Raw genomic sequence first — 16,744 nt, 5'->3', positions numbered from 1 at the left:
GAGGAAAGAAGACTTACAAATTCATCCTTGAGGCCAGTATTTTCCTGATATCAAAAGCAGATAAAGATTCCACTTAAGGGGGCACCTGGGTGGCTCAGTAGGTTAAGCCTCTGCCTTCGGCTCAGGTCATGATCCTGGGGTCCTGGAATCGAGCCCCGCATTGGGCTCTCTGCTCAGCAGGGAGCCTGCTTCCTTTCCTCTCTCTCTGCCTGCCTCTCTGCCTGCTTGTGATCTCTCTCTGTCAAATAAATAAATAAAAATCTTTAAAAAAAAAGATTCCACTTAAAAAGAGAACTACAGGTAAATATCCTTGATGAACATGGATATAAAAATTCTCAACAAGATACTAGCAAATAGAATCTTTAACAGTACATTAAAATAATCATTTGGCATGATCAAGTGGAATTTATTCCTGGGGTGCAAGTACTTCAAAATTTGCAAATCAATCAATTGGACAGACCAGATTAATAAGAGAAAGGATAAGAACCATATGATCCTTTCAGTAGATGCAGAAAATGCATTTGACAAAGTACAATATCCACTCATGATAACAATCCTAAAAAAGGTAGGATTAGAGGAAATACCTAAGCAATGTAAAGGCCATATATGAAAAACCCACAGCTAATATAATTCTCAGTAAGGAAAACCCAAGAGCTTTTCTTCTACAGTGAGGAACAACAGGAGATGCCCACTCTCACTACTGACACTTAACATAGTACTGGAAATATTAGCCACAGCAATCAACAACAGACAACAAGAAAAAAATAAAAAAGCATCCAAATTGGCAAGAAAGAAGTCAAATGTTCACTACCTGCCAATGACATGATGCTATATTTAGAAACCCTGAAAGACTACACCAAAAACTTGCTAAAAACAATAAATGAATTCAATAAAGTTGCAGGATACGAAACCAATGTAGAGAAATCTGCTGTATTTCTATATACCAATAAGGAAGCAGCAGGAAGAGAAATCAAGGAATCGATCATTTACAATTCTACCAAAAAGCATAACATACCTAGAAATAAGCCTAACTGAAAAGGTAAATGATGTGTACCCTGAAAACTATAAAACACTGATGAAAGAAATTGAAGATGACACAAAGAAATGGAAAAAGATCCCATGCGCATGGATTGGAAGAGGAAATAATATGAAAATGTGTATAGTACCCAAAGCAGCCCCTATCAAATTACCAAAATCATTTTTCACACAGCTAGAACAAACATTCTTAAAATTTGTATGGGACCACAAACGACCCCAAATAGCCAAAGCAATCTTGAAAAAGAAAAGCAAAGCTGAAGTCATCACAATTCTGGACTTCAAATTATATTACAAAGCTGTAGTGATCAAGATAGCATGGTACTGGCACAAAAAAGGACACATAGATCAATGGAACAGAATGGAAAACTTGGAAATGTACCCACAACTGTATGGTTAGTTAATCTTCAATAAAGCAGGAAAGAATATCAATGGTGTGGGAGGCCGCAATAAGGCTTGAGACGAGGACCAAACCAGGCCCTGACTTGTGCCTCCTTTAAAGTCCGAATAACCTAACAAAAGGTTTAGGATGGGAAAAGTTGAGTAGCACTGAGAAAGGGTCCGTGCTATGTGTTGTGTGCTCGCCTACGTGACTTCCCACACACTTGCTAAACAAATGGGAACAATTGGGTTGGGGTCAAAAGTTCATTGCTGGAGGTGCCTGGGTGTCTCAGTGGGTTAAAGCCTCTGCCTTCGGCTCAGGTCATGATCTCAGGGTCCTGGGATCGAGCCCTGCATCGGGCTCTTTGCTCAGCACGGAGCCTGCTTCTTCCCTCTCTCTCTGCCTACTTCTCTGCCTACTCGTGATCTCTCTATCAAATAAATAAATAAACTATTTAAAAAAAAAAGTTCGTTGCTGATCCTTGCTGCCCTAATACTGCTCATAAATTACTTTCAGGTTAGTTGTATCAATACAGAACAATTGTACTAGCATCAGCCATTTGGCGTCACGGGGTCTGCTTATAGTTAAATGTGAAACTTATTATGGGAACTCGTGGTTGTTTAACTAGACACAGGTGTATTGCTTCTATTATCACTATATATATGGCCTTAGTGCTTTGAATAAACTTAGCACTGTTGGACATCCTCCTCAGTGCTCCTCCTGCCCCCATCTCCTTGTCTCTTAAGTTCTTTCCACCATCCTCTTACCCTCATGTTCCTGGTCGATTTGTCGCACTGGCCGTGACACAATGGGAAAAAGACTGTCTTCAAAAAATGCTACTGGAAAAACTGGTAATCTACATGCAAAATATTAAAAGCAAAAATAAACTACTGGGACTTCATCAAAATAAAAAGCTTCTGCACAGCAAAGGAAACGATCAATAAAACTAACAGCCTACGGAATGGGAGAAGATATTTGCAAATGACATATTGATAAAGCGTTAGTATCCAAAATTTATAAAGAACTTATAAAACTGAACATTTAAAAATATGGGAACACATGGCTAGACATTTTTTTCCCAGGAAGACAAACAGATGGCCAAAAGACACATGAAAAAATGCTCAATATCACTAGTCATCAGGGAAATACAAATCAGAACTATTATGAAATACCACTTCACACTAGTTGGAATGCCTAAAATTACAACACAAGAAACAACAGGTGTTGACGAGGATGTGGAAATGGGGAACCCTCTTACAGTGTTGGTGGGAAGGCAAAGTGGTGCAACCACTCTGGAAAACCATACGGAGGTTCCTCAAAAAGTTCAAAATAGAACTACCTTACGATCTAGGAACTGTGCTACTGGGTATTCACTCAAAGAATATAAAAATACTAATTCAAAGGATAAATGCACCCCAGTGTTTATAGCAGCACTTGAATATATGTCAAAATATGGAAAGAGCCCAAATGTCCATCAACTGATGAATGGATAAAGAAGATGTGGTATATACACAATGGAATATTACTTAGCTATCAAAAGGAATGAACTCTTCCCATTTGTAATGGCATGGTTGGAGCTAGAGAGTACTACACTAAGCCAAATAAGTCAGTCGGAGAAAGACAAACACCATAGGACTTCACTCATTTGTGGAATTTAAGAAGCCAAACAAGTGAGCATGGGGGGAAAAAGAGGGATAAACCAAGAATAGACTCTTAACTGTAGAGAACAAAGTGATAGCTATCAGAGGAAAGTTGGGTAGGGGTAGGTTAAATAGGTGATGGGGATTAAGCATTGCATTTGATGAGCAACTGCTGTTGTATAGAAGTATTGAATCACTATATTATACATGTGAAACTACTATCACACTGTATGTTAATGAACTGAATTTTAAATAATTTAAATAAAACTTTAAAAATTACTAGACATGTAAAAAGCGAAAAAATGTCATGCATAACCAGGTTAATATTTTTTCATTAGGAATACCTGTAGAGGAAGAAACAAAGGGTGGCAAAGAGGGAATGCTGGAAAATACCCAGCCAAGATTTAAAAGATGAGAAGAAAAAGGACCTGAAAAGAGTCACTTGAAAGTTTTAACACAAGATTTTAGAAAAATCACAAGATGCTGAATCACAGAAGTCACATAGGGAGAAAGTTTCAAAAAGGAGGGAGTAGTCAACAAGGAGATCAAGCCAGATAGACTGTGAAAACCATCCACTGTGAATACCTTCAAAACTTTAAGCAAGACAGACTGTGAGAACTATCTGCTGTGAATATCTGCTGTGATACCTTCTAAGCCTGGCAAAAGTAGTTCCAGTGGAGAGGTTGGGGTAGAAGCCCGACTGCAAAGGTTCTCAGGTGTCAATATGATGTGGTAAAGGAGAAATGCTAGTTGTTTCTATGCAAGATTGTCTCTGAGCCAGGGTAGGCAAATATGTGTATATTTTTCTTTTGAAAGTATTTCTTAAACATTCTACAACCTTTTTTAAGCAATGTCTCCTTTCTCTTTTAGTCACATTTATTTTTAATACACAATTTCCAATAAGAATTATGAAATTAAAATTGTTACCAAAAAAGGCATTCAGCAGCTTCTGAACCTGAATGTTGCTGCCCACAGTACGGTACAATCCCTCTGTCTTGATCCCTAGGGAAAGAAATTGAGGTCAGTTGTTTCCACAGATAGAGCTTTCATTTCCCTCAGGGTAGAGAAAGTAGGTACTTACATCCTAGTCAGTTCAAACAGAAAAGTGTCTCCCTACCCTCTCCAAGCTCTCCAGCCTTCCCCTGCAAGAGGGGAACAGTTTTAAAACCTCTCTCCAAATTCTTCTCTCTATACTTACATTTGGATTATACCAAAATTTCATTAATATGAACAGAAGAAAATATACTCTATAGTAAAAAGAAAAATATGCTTAGGTGGGTAGCAGTGGGTGGCTGGGAAAAGTGCTGCCATCTTGGAAGGGAGCTAGGTTTTAATTGAAATAGGAGGAAATACCAATCTCCAAGTTGCCCCGTGAGCAGTGATATAAAGGAAGAAAGTGATGGACTATGGCATATGAGAAACAGAGAGGCTTGGCTCATATACTACCTGCCTACATTCTAACAATTCTCAGAGAGAGACTAGAGAGAGTTTTTTAAGGATTTTATTTATTTATTTGAAAGAGAGAGAGAGAGATCACAAGTAGGCAGAGAGGCAGCCTGAGAGAGAGGGGGAAGCAGGTTCTCTGTTGAGCAGAGAGCCTGATTTGGGGCTCAATCCCAGGACCCTGAGATCATGACCTGAGCCAAAGGCAGAGGCTTAACCCACTGAGCCACCCAGGTGCCCCTAAACTGATATGTATTATGTTAGAAATTGAACTCTTATTTATTTGTGATGGAATGGTAAGAATACTACTTGAGGAATGTTCAGTAGTATTTTAGAATATCTTATAAGATGTTGAAAGCTCTTTCTCTTTATTTTTTTGAAATACAAGAGGCTGTACATATTTAATACATACAACTTGGTGAGTTTGGAGATAAGTGAAACCATCACCACAATCTACCCATCACATTCCCATCACCTCTAAAACTTTCCTGCAGCCCTCCTTATTCATTATTTTTTTTTGTGATAAGAGCTCTTAACATAAGATCTACCGTCTTAGCACATTTTATTTTTTTAAAGATTTTATTTATTTATTTGACAGACAGAGATCACAAGTAGGCAGAGAGGCAGGCAGAGAGAGAGGAGGAAGCAGGCTCCCTGCGGAGCAGAGAGCCCGATGTGAGGCTCGATCCCAGGACCCTGGGATCATGACCCGAGCCGAAGGCAGAGGCTTCAACCCACTGAGCCACCCAGGTGCGCCCCGTTCTTAGCACATTTTAAAGTCTGCAATATAGTATTGTTAACTACAGCTTTATGCTGTACACCATATCTCTAGGACACAATTATCTTGTATAACTTAGAACTATGTACCATTTGATTAATTAAGCTTTTTCTCTTTAAATGCAGGAAACCACAAATTATCCCAATATGCTTGGATACCACTGGCTTGAAATTTGCTGGAATTTTAGAAATTTATGTCTAGTGTTCCAGGTTTATAAATAGTCTTTATCGCTAAAATGAGTCCTGACCAACAAACAACACCATTGCTAATTTTAGGAAATTGCCCTAGAATAAATTCAGAGTGACCAAATTCAAACACCGCCAATACTCTGGTTCATTTCTTACCTTTGGTCTCAATGACATTGATGCACTTCCTAACAAACTTGAACCCCAATTCATTCAGCTCCACTGTTTGAAACAAAGGAAAACAGAGTTAGATCCTGCTATAAAAGCTTTATCTACCAAACATTTATTGATCATGCTAGGAGACTGCAGTGAGAGACTAAGGGGTATGGTTTTTCATCTCTAATACCCTTAAATAGAAATATTTTTCCCCTTAAAAGAGTTTTTTACTCTTCTAACACAAAACGATGTTACTGATCTCTTTGCATTATGTTTATTTTAGGCATGAGCAACATCAAACATGAAATGTTAGGGTAGAAATACACATAATTTCTATCATGTGTTTAGAATAAGAAAGATACAATGTTCTTCTCTATATTACTATTACTACCTATACCATAAGCTAACATAAAGTGACTTCCTTATTTCACTAAGTAGACATATTAAAAAAATAGGTATGAATTTTATTCCATACAGAGTCATCAACAAACACATTTGCATCAGTATTACAGAATATTAACTGATTAGGACAGTGAGCAGTTTATAATGTCAATAGATCATAAATTTGACTCACTTTCTTCCTGTTTTGTTATGGGGCTGTGGTAGATCTACAAAAGAAGAGAAAGAAAAAGCCATGGCTATTGTCAATCACTATAGGTAAGTGTGGCAAATAATACTAATCTCTTTCCCCAGGTAGTCCATCAAAACCATTAGTGACTCTGAAGCTTTAATAAGATGAAAAACTGGGCTAAACAGAATCTTTGCCTAGGTCCCCAGAAAACACTTGGATTAACAATCTTTGAAACAGATTCCAAGTAGCTCACTGCAGCTGAAGTTGTAGCCTACCCATCTTAGAAATTTACTTATGTAAAGCTTGGAGAATTCTTCTGATGGAGCAAAAGAGCATGCGAGAAAAGAAACAGTTTTCTAATGGATGCATGGCTAATGGGCATTGGCAGTAAAATGTAAATACTTCCAATACCAACCTCCTACCCCAAAGGCTAAGTAATGGGTGTTCTCTGTAGAAAAGCAAGTGTCCAGCTGAAAGACACCCCTGCACTGATCAAGATTTGTCCGAGTCATATTGAAGAACACACTGAGAGCTACATGAGAGACCAAAGGGGAGATCCTCGACAAAGTCTAGTCCTGGCTCCACCTCTACCACATTAGGATATCTCAGGCATGTCCTTTTCATCTCTATACTTCAAGATTTGTATGTCTAAAATGATGAGGATTGGAGCAGATGTCCCTCCAAGTCCTGATCTTGTTTGACACTTTAAACAAAGGCATGTATACCACATCTAAGATTAGTGAATTGGGGTGTTTAGTAAATCAGCAAGAATAATAATGTGAAACTGCAGGAAGTAAGCCTTCTATATGGTATTTGTTAGTCTGCTTTAACAATCTCTCCTTTTATTTATTTTTTTAAAGATTTTATTTATTTACTTGACAGACAGAGATCACAAGTAGGCAGAGAGGCAGGCAGAGAGAGAGAGGAAGGGAAGCAGGCTCCCTGCTGAGCAGAGAGCGCAATGTGGTGCTCAATCCCAGGACCCTGAGATCATGACGTGAGCTGAAGCCAGAAGCTTAACCCACTGAGCTACCCAGGTGCCCCAGCAATCTGTCCTTTTAAAAGAAAATTATCTGCATATGTGTGTATGCCCATGGACATTTCAATGAGGGAGATTTCTGTGCTGAACAGCCCTAGCTGCCACTTTTATTAACAAGCTATTTGCGGAAACACTATCAAAGGCAAGTTGTTAAGGATCAACATTTAGTGAACCCATATTCTAATGTCATTCTCCACAAAAAGCCATCTGCATCCTTCAACCTCTAAAACCTAAAGAGAGAACAAATTTAAAAGAGGGAATCAAGAATAAAATGCCCTGTTGAGCCTCCTACCATCTTCCGAGAGAAACATCAGAGGCATGCAATAGTTAAGCTCGAGGTTTCTGGGAAAGAGGGAGAGACAGTTCATGGACTACTTTCTGTATGCCAGTCCTCACAGTACCACTTCCCTCCTGCTACCTTCTTGGTTGCTATAAGTGCAGTCTGAGATCTGACCACTCCTCTTTAGTCTCCAGGGCACTGAGGAGACAGAGAAAGAAAACCCTGGGGTGTGTTTTCCCTCTTAACACATTTTTGCCTTGAATAAAACAAGAATATTAGACTATATTCAAATATTATTGAATCTCAGTAGCTTTGCACTCATTCTTCAGCCCAGTTAGAAGCACCTAAAACTAATACAGCACATTATGGTTGACAGACTTCCCATTCATTTGATTTTTCAAAGCAATTCTGTGAGTTAAGTGGAACAGAGATTATTAAACCCATTTTACTGAAGAGAAGAAAACTGAATCTCAGCTAGAATAACTTGCTTGAAGTCACACAACCACTGAACAGCACAACTAGGATCCAAATTCAGGCTTTTGGAATTCCAACACTAGGAAGGTAATATTAGTTCATATGCCACTAGAAGAAACCCACATGGAAGATACTGAAGAGAAAAAGTGCTTTTCACTCATTTCTGACTCCTCATATTGGTCATTCTACGATAGTCACTAAAACTTTTAAGGTATTGCTTGTCCTCCTGTGTAACAATGTTCTAAACAGACTGGTACATCTTGAAATACAGGATGACAGTACCATCTTCCCCACCAGCTCTACCCTTCAAGAGAATAAGCTGACTTGGGAATGTAAGATGGGGGCAGCAAAACCATTTTGAATAAAATCTTAACAAATGCTTATTCAGTTATGACGATTATTTTCCATCTTTCTATACGAATACATATTAGTTTTATAAACTGAAAAAGCTTAATTTTCTTTTTTTTTTAAATTTCTTTTCAGCGTAACAGTATTCATTGTTTTTACACCACACCCAGTGCTCCAGGCAAAACATGCCCTCCTTAATACCCACCACCTGGCTCCCCAACCTCCCACCCGCTGCCCCTTCAAAACCCTCAGATTGATTTTCAGAGTCCATAGTCTCTCATGGTTCACCTCCCCTTCCAATTTCCCTCAACTCCCTTCTCCTCTCCATCTCCCTATGTCCTCCATATTATTTGTTATGCTCCACAAATAAGTGAAACCATCTGATAATTGACTCTCTCTGTTTGACTACAAAAGTTGGGTATTCATCCTTTCTGATGGAGGCATAATACTCCATAGTGTATATGGACCACATTTTCTTTATCCATTCGTCCGTTGAAGGGCATCTTGGTTCTTTCCACGGTTTGACAACCGTGGCCATTGCTGCTATAAACATTGGGGTACAGATGGCCCTTCTTTTCACTTCATCTGTATCTTTGGGGTAAATACCCAGTATTGCAATTGCAGGGTCATAGGGAAGCTCTATTTTTAATTTCTTGAGGAATCTCCACACTGTTCTCCAAAGTGGCTGCACCAACTTGCATTCCCACCAACAGTGTAGGAGGGTTCCCCTTTCTCCACATCCTCTCCAACACACGTTGTTTCCTGTCTTGCTAATTTTGGCCATTCTAACTGGTGTAAGGTGGTACCTCAATTTGGTTTTAATTTGAATCTCCCTGATGGCTAGTGATGATGAACATTTTTTTCATGTGTCTGATAGCCATTTGTATGTCTTCATTGGAGAAGTGTCTGTTCATATCTTCTGCCCATTTTTTGATATTATCTGTTTTGTGTGTGTTGAGTTTGAGAAGTTCTTTACAGATCCTGAATATCAACCTTGTGTCTGTACTATCATTTGCAAATTCCTTTTCCCATTCCGTGGGTTGCCTCTTTGTTTTGTTGACTGTTTCCTTTGCTGTGCAGAGGATTTTGATCTTGATGAAGTCCCAAAAGTTCATCTTCGCTTTTGTTTCCTTTGCCTTTGGAGACATATCTTGAAAGAAGTTGCTGTGCCTGATATCGAAGAGGTTACTGCCTATGTTCTCCTCTAGGATTCTGATGGATTCCTGTCTCACATTGAGGTCTTTTATCCATTTTGAGTTTATCTTTGTGTACGGTGTAAGAGAATGGTTGAGTTTCATTCTTCTACATATAGCTGCCCAGTTTTCCCAGCACCATTTATTGAAGAGACTGTCTTTTTTCCACTGTATATTTTTTTCCTGCTTTGTCGAAGATTATTTGACCATTGAGTTGAGGGTCCATATCTGGGTTCTCTACTCTGTTCCACTGGTCTATGTGTCTGTTTTTATGCCAGTACCATGCTGTCTTGGTGATCACAGCTTTGTAGTAAAGCTTGAAATCAGGTAACGTGATGCCGCCAGTTTTATTTTTGTTTTTCAACATTTCCTTTGCGATTCAGGGTCTCTTCTGGTTCCATACAAATTTTAGGATTATTTGCTCCAGCTCTTTGAAAAATACCAGTGGAATTTTAGTCGGAATGGCATTAAAAGTATAGATTGCTCTAGACAGTATAGACATTTTAACAATGTTTATTCTTCTGATCCAAGAGCATGGAATGGTCTTCCATCTTTTTGTGTCTTCTTCAATTTCTTTCATGAGTGTTCTGTAGTTCTTTGAGTACAGATCCTTTACCTCTTTGGTTAGGTTTATTCCCAGGTATCTTCTGGTTCATGGTGCTATAGTAAATGGAATCAACTCTCTAATTTCCCTTTCTGTATTTTCATTGTTAGTGTATAAGAAAGCCACTGATTTCTGTACATTGACTTTGTATCCTGCCATGTTACTGAATTGGTATATGAGTTCTTGTAGTTTGGGGGTGGAGTCTTTTGGGTTACCCACTTAATTTTCTTTCTTAAGAAGAAGATCATGTGGGTGGGACATCTGAGTGGCTCAGTGGGTTAAGCATCTGCCTTCAGCTCAGGTCATGGTCCCAGCATGCTGGGATCAAGTCCCACATTAGGCTCCTTGCTCAGTGGGGAACTTGCTTCTTCCTCTACCTCTGCCTGCCACTCCCCTGCTTGTGTTCTTTCTCTCTCTCTGGCAAATAGATAAATAAAATCTTTAAAAAAAAGATCTTGTGGGCACAGCTACATAATCTAACAATATAGCAAGAAGCTCAGAAACCTGGATTTTAGGCCCCACTGTTATGCCTTTTCTGAGAAATCCCAGAGAAGTCCCTCGCCCTCTCTGGAACTCAAAATAGCTTACTTTTTAAACAAGAAATGTCAAGTCAACAATTCCTTCTAGCTCTAAAATTTTGAATCTGAGAATCTGACTATTTAATTGTCCTAGACCCAGTGAACCACTAAGGGCCCTCACACACTGTACTATGGTGCTGAGGTTTCTCTAGTATCCTGAGGCAACTTACAGGTTCTTTTCCATCCATGGCTTCCATCCATAGCCTTCTGTTAGCTTCTGAAAGGGCCTGCAAAGTGATGGTTCCTGGCCTAATGGTGGAAAAATGACAAGTTAAAAGTAGAAAACGCACTTGAGAAATTGGAGTGTTGTGATCTAGGGTCCCTCTCAGCCCTGGAAGGTATCACACTGAGCAGGCACATACAGAATTCCAATTTTTCAAAATCTCTTTTACTCAAAAAACCAATGGAACATTTAGAGAACAGTAACTTTGGGAACCCTAGGGGAGATGGTATCTTGGCAGCATCATGCCAGGATCAGGCAAGGAGATAGGAAGGTAGATGCCAAGACACTTCACCATAATACACAATTAAATTGGCTCCATTGTACTTGAGACAAACTGTGGCTTTCTCTACTTTTCTCTTTGGGAAGCCAGCAGTTTCATCTGGGCTCTAGGAGTAAGCATATTCAGCATGGGCACAACCATCCACCAAAACCAAAATAGAACAAAAACGGCTTTCCTACTTCTCCCATCTATGATGTCCAAAGAGTATTTCCAGTTGGAAAGAATTCAACAACATGCACGCTGGCTCAGCACAAGGAGGAGGCCTTCTGGCTGACTTAAGCAATCTATGACTAATAATAACAGTTATTGAATGCTCACTAGATCGGCACCAGTTTCTAATTACTTTATAGGTATTAATTCATGTAATCTACCCAGGAACCTATAAAGCAGATACTATGTAGGAATCCTTATTTTACAGAAGGGGAAACTGAGGCATTGAGTTGTTCCTTAAGTTCACACAGTAGGTAAGTATAGAACCAGGATTTAAAATTTAGGAATTCTGGTCCAACAGCCATCTTCTTTCTTAACCACTATGCTACGACACCTTTTCTGTATCGGAAATGGTCTCAACACCGTTGTTTGTTTTTTTGTTTTTTTTTTGTTTTGTTTTGTTTCTATTTACTTGTAGGCTATGTATAACCAGAGATACCCCAAGGCGGTATAATCTGTATGGTCTTTTTAAACCTTCATGACCAAGCTCAGAATTTCAGATTGACCGTATTATGCAGATATAAAGTCTCCTTGCATTCTCTGTATATCTGCATCATTATAAGAAACTCGTCCCTCTTATTCCTTCTGTTAAGATAAGACCTCTCTGAGTCATGGAATGGTGCAAACAATGACAAGAGTTCAGAGAGCCTGGAATAGTAACTGGGCCTCTATGGGCCTCAGTTTCTTTATCATAAGGGTGTGGGACCAGATGAGCCGGGAGGTCCCTTTCAGTTTTGAAACCATAGGATTCCTATTTGACTTTCCATCTTTTACTCCATTCAAGTGCATCTTAAAAAAGAAAACCTCCAAATGATCTTTAAGCCAAAATCAACTGAAAACCAGGACTTGGCTTTGGGCACTGGATTCTTTCAAGTTTACTTTTCTCTAACAAATAACCAACCTTTTGGATATATCACATGGGGCTAGAAAGTCTAGAAATCTTTGTAAAGACATCTACCCACCTGAATCCTAAAACCAGAGGAAGAACAAGGAAATGGGCAACAGACATAAAAGCAGACAGTACAGACCAGATATGACATTAAAACCATTCTGGAACTCAGCTTCCCTATCTGGGAAATGAAAAATCCAATGTGTATGTCACCTCTTAACCTTACAGAGAGCTTGAAAGAATGAATAAGTGATTATTCAAGAAGCACTGAGGAATCTTGGGTGCCACAGAAAGTCAAAGTAACAGAATAATATTTATAAGAACAGGATGACAAAGTAGAAAGAACATTGACTTCTAGTCCAGGATCTTCCACTGACTATCTTAATGACCTTAGACAAATCCTCTGTACTTCCTGAGGTCCCAGTCACTCATCCAGAACAAAAAGGCTTATATAGCATATATGCAGTACAGTGCAATGGTTAAGAGTGTGGGTTTGAAGACTAGAATTCCTGGGTTTGGATCTTGGCTCTACCATTTGCTATCCATGTTACCTAAATTGCTTCATTTCTGTCTCCTTGTCTTCTTTTGTGAAAATGGGATAAAACCACATGCCTCATGGAATTTTAGTGAGGATTAAAGGAAATTATGCGTTTCAAGGGCTGAGAATAATGTCTGGTACAGAGGCAAATGTTAGCAGTTGTTATGCTGTTGTTGTTATCGTTGCACTTCAAGCTCTATGAGTGATTTCAAATATTGGCAGAAAAGCTAATTATTTTTTTAAAGATTTTATTTATTTATTTATTTATTTATTTATTTATTTATTTATTTTATTTGACACAGAGAGAGAGAGAGCAAAAACAAGCAGGGAGAGTGGCAGGCAGAGAGAGAAGGAAAAGCAGCCTTCCTGCTAAGTGAGGAGCCCGATGTGAGGCTTGATCCCAGGACCCTGGGATCATGACCCAAGATGAAGGCAGAGGCTTAACCAACTGAGCCACCCAGGCACCATGGGAGCAAAGCCAATTAAAAAAAATACCCTCTATTCCTGAGATAGTAAAAGGGACTCAGAAAGTCCTTTGTTCTCTGTGCTGCAGTGACATGAGTATAGGTACCTAATGCCTGCTGGGAATGCTGACTTTGTTTCTTATATCAGATTTACTAGCCAGGAAAGCAGATGCCACATCCCTCAGAAAACTCCATGTCCACAGAGGTACCTCAGCACTCATTCATTAATATATTTGACCCTTCATTTCATAGCATGTTTATTTTCCTTTAAGACAATGAAACAAAATTAAAAAACAACAACAACATGGACTTTGAAGAACTATAAATGGGTGTTTGAGCTCAGCCTTGCCACTGTGTGACTTTGGGCAACTCACTTAACATATTCAAGTCTCAGTCTCCTCACTGGTAAAATAGGGGAGGGGGATTAAATGAGTCAATGTTGTTTAAGTGCCCAATATGTGGTAATTAAAATCATAGACACACCAAATCTTTAATTCTTGGGTTCTAGTCTCAGAATTCCCCAGTGTTATGGGGTGGGAAAATACATTTAAAAATAAATACATGGAGCACTGGGTATGGTACATAACAATGAATCTTGGAACACTGAAAAAATAAAATTAAAAAAAAAATAAATAAACACACACCAAATTTAGTACCTATCATGAGCCATGCATAGCACTAGATGGAAGATACGTGAAGATAAACTGGTGAACCAAGAGAGACTGCGGACTCTGAGAAACAAACTGAGGGCTTTAGAGGAGGGGGGGTGGGGAATGGGTGAGCCCAGTGATGGGTATTAAGGAGGGCATGTAGTGCATGGAGCACTGGGTGTTATATGCAAACAATGAATCATGGAACACTACATCAAAAACTAATGATGTACTGTATGAGGACTAACATAACATCATCATCATCATAATAATAAAGATAAACTATTCCCAGCACATAATCTCAGGGCCAAATTGTAACTGTTTTGAGTCTATGGGGATATTATTTGCATACAGCTTGCAAATTTAAGCTGAAGGGGAATCAGAATGAAACTGGACACAGAAAATTTTAATTTCTTTTAAGCATCTTGATGATACAGAGCGAGAGACAATAAAGGTTCATGAAAAAGAAGCCACACTCAACAGTCATTTTCTGCAGTATATAGAAGTATAGTTCAACAGCCTGAAGCTGTTGGAAAAATGAGTGACAGCTGCATGGTTACCAGTAACAATGTTTACTATCACAACCATCTTTGGTCAGGACAATCCATTTTTAACAAAGAAATCATATGGATTAACAAATAGAAATTTCAAATGGGGAAAAGGACTTTTTACTTATTACCAGACTAAAAAAAAGCCCTCATCTCTTGTATAATCTTTATAATTCCAGTCATTGATAGTTTTGTTCATATGATATTATAATTCAACCTTTAAGTGCCTTTCTAGGAATCTGACCATTTTGTTAAATTCTCTTCTACTATGCAGTACATAATACATAGAAATACTAGACAGAAATAATATATAGAAACATTTATTCACTGAATTTTGGATCAACCTCTCAACTGCATAATATGCTTTCCTCCAAAGTAACTCCAAATGTTCTCATTTTAAAATTTCAAGGTTAAATGCACCTCTGATAAAACTGCCCAGATCCAGAAAACAAAAAGAGGGTACTGGAGAGAAACAAATACAACAAAGTACAATGTTTGAAAGCCTTAGCTGAAATCAGAAAGTTATAATCCAACTATTTCCAGTTTACCTGAAAAGTAGGAGAAGTCTGTATCATGTTTGCACCAAGTGGGGGGAAAAGACTCTCCAATATCACTATCACCCTCCATCCTTTCTATCTCCCCTTAAAAGGTGTTCTAATTCACTTGTTCTTGTATGTTATATTAGGAGATAAAAGAATGAGTTTTGCTGAATGGGAGAAGATACTTGCAAATGACAAACTTGCAAATGACATAAAGCGTTAGTATCCAAAATTAGAAAGAACTCCTCAAACTCAACAACCAAAAAACAAATAATCCAGTTAAGAAATGGGCAGAAGACATGAATAGACATTTTTCCAAAGAAGATATCCAGATGGCTAACACATGAAAAGATGCTCAACATCACTCATCATCAGGGAAATACAAATGAAAACTACAATGAGATATCACCCCACACCTGTCAGAATGGCTAAAATTAACAATACAGGAAACAACATGTGTTGCCAAGGATGCAGAGAAAGGGGAACCCTCTTACACTGCTGGTGGGAATATAAAGTAGTGCAGCCACTCTGGAAAACCATATGAAATTTCCTCAAAAAGTTAAAAATAGATCTATCCTATGATCTAGCAATTATATTACTAGGTATTTACCCAAAAGATACAAAAATACTTATTTGAAGTAATACATGCACCCCAATATTTATAGCAGCATTATCAACAATAACCAAACTATGGAAAGATCCCAAGTGTCTACTGACTGATGACTGGATAAAAAAGATATGGTGTACACACACACACACTGCAATATTACCCAGCCAACATAAAAAAAAAAAGAAATCTTGCCATTTGCAACAACGTGGATCAAGCTAGAGAGTATTATGTTAAGTGAAGTAAGTCAGTCAGAGAAAGACAAATACCATATGATTTCCCTCATGTGGAATTCAAAAAACAAAACAGATGAACATGGAGGAAAAAGAGATGCAAAACAGGAAATAGACTGTTAACTCTAGAGAACAACCTGGGGTTGCTGGTGGGGAGGTTGGGGGGGGTGGGTTAAATGGGTGATGGGTATTAAGGAGGGCATTTGTGATAATGAGAACTGGATGTATATAAGTGATGAATCACTAAATTCTACTCCTGAAACTAATATCATACTATATGTTAACTAACTGGAATTTAAATATCTAAACTTGATACTACAAAAAAAATGAGTTTTGTTATGTTGTCCTTATAGTGTTGCCGAACATTGACCATTGCATATCTGATAGCAAATTAAATCCTAGGAGTGATTTATTCTGCCTAGAGCAGGTGAGGCAAAGCTGACTGAAGTTTCCAGTCAGCTCTGGGCCAGGTCTAACAGGGACCCCTGTGAACAGCAGCCAGAAGAGCCAAGACAATAATGTCATGAATAGATTTGCTCATTTTCATCATAAGAGATGACAGAGGAAAATAAAAGTTCTACTCAGGCTTAGCACCTGGTGCATGAGGACATTACCAGTTCATACTAGCACAGCTTACCTTTCATTAGTTTCTATATCAAAACAGAACCTTTTGTCGATAGACTCTGTCTTCCTCCTCACGCAGTACTTCAGGGTTAAGTCCAAAGGCCCCTGATATAAGAGAAGGATTAATAGCCAATTTGAAAAATAAAATGCACAGAAGCTTCTTCTGCCTCCTGCAGTAGCCTCAGTCAGTTGGAAGGCATCAGTCAGGGCAGCAGGAGCAATGTTTAGCCTCA

At 38.6% G+C, this 16,744-nt stretch overlaps 1 protein-coding gene across 4 annotated transcripts in view; it reads right to left on the bottom strand.

Moving 5' to 3' along the window:
• Positions 1-16,744, bottom strand: part of OPHN1 (oligophrenin 1) — a 559,535-nt gene that overhangs the window by 231,847 nt on the left and 310,944 nt on the right. For all 4 annotated transcript variants that reach the window (XM_047715714.1, XM_047715717.1, XM_047715716.1 and 1 more), the window contains exons 11-15: positions 16,525-16,616; positions 10,877-10,955; positions 6,194-6,227; positions 5,623-5,685; positions 3,985-4,059 (exon numbers count right to left, since the gene is read on the bottom strand). In XM_047715714.1, the coding sequence (XP_047571670.1) occupies positions 3,985-4,059; positions 5,623-5,685; positions 6,194-6,227; positions 10,877-10,955; positions 16,525-16,616 (343 nt within the window). The remainder of the gene's footprint in view (positions 1-3,984; positions 4,060-5,622; positions 5,686-6,193; positions 6,228-10,876; positions 10,956-16,524; positions 16,617-16,744) is intronic.

The sequence above is a fragment of the Lutra lutra genome, chromosome X (genome assembly GCF_902655055.1).
Source record: "Lutra lutra chromosome X, mLutLut1.2, whole genome shotgun sequence".
Taxonomy (NCBI): domain Eukaryota; kingdom Metazoa; phylum Chordata; class Mammalia; order Carnivora; family Mustelidae; genus Lutra; species Lutra lutra.
The sequence above is the reverse complement of the archived record's forward strand: the minus strand, read 5'-3'. Positions and strand labels throughout refer to the sequence as shown.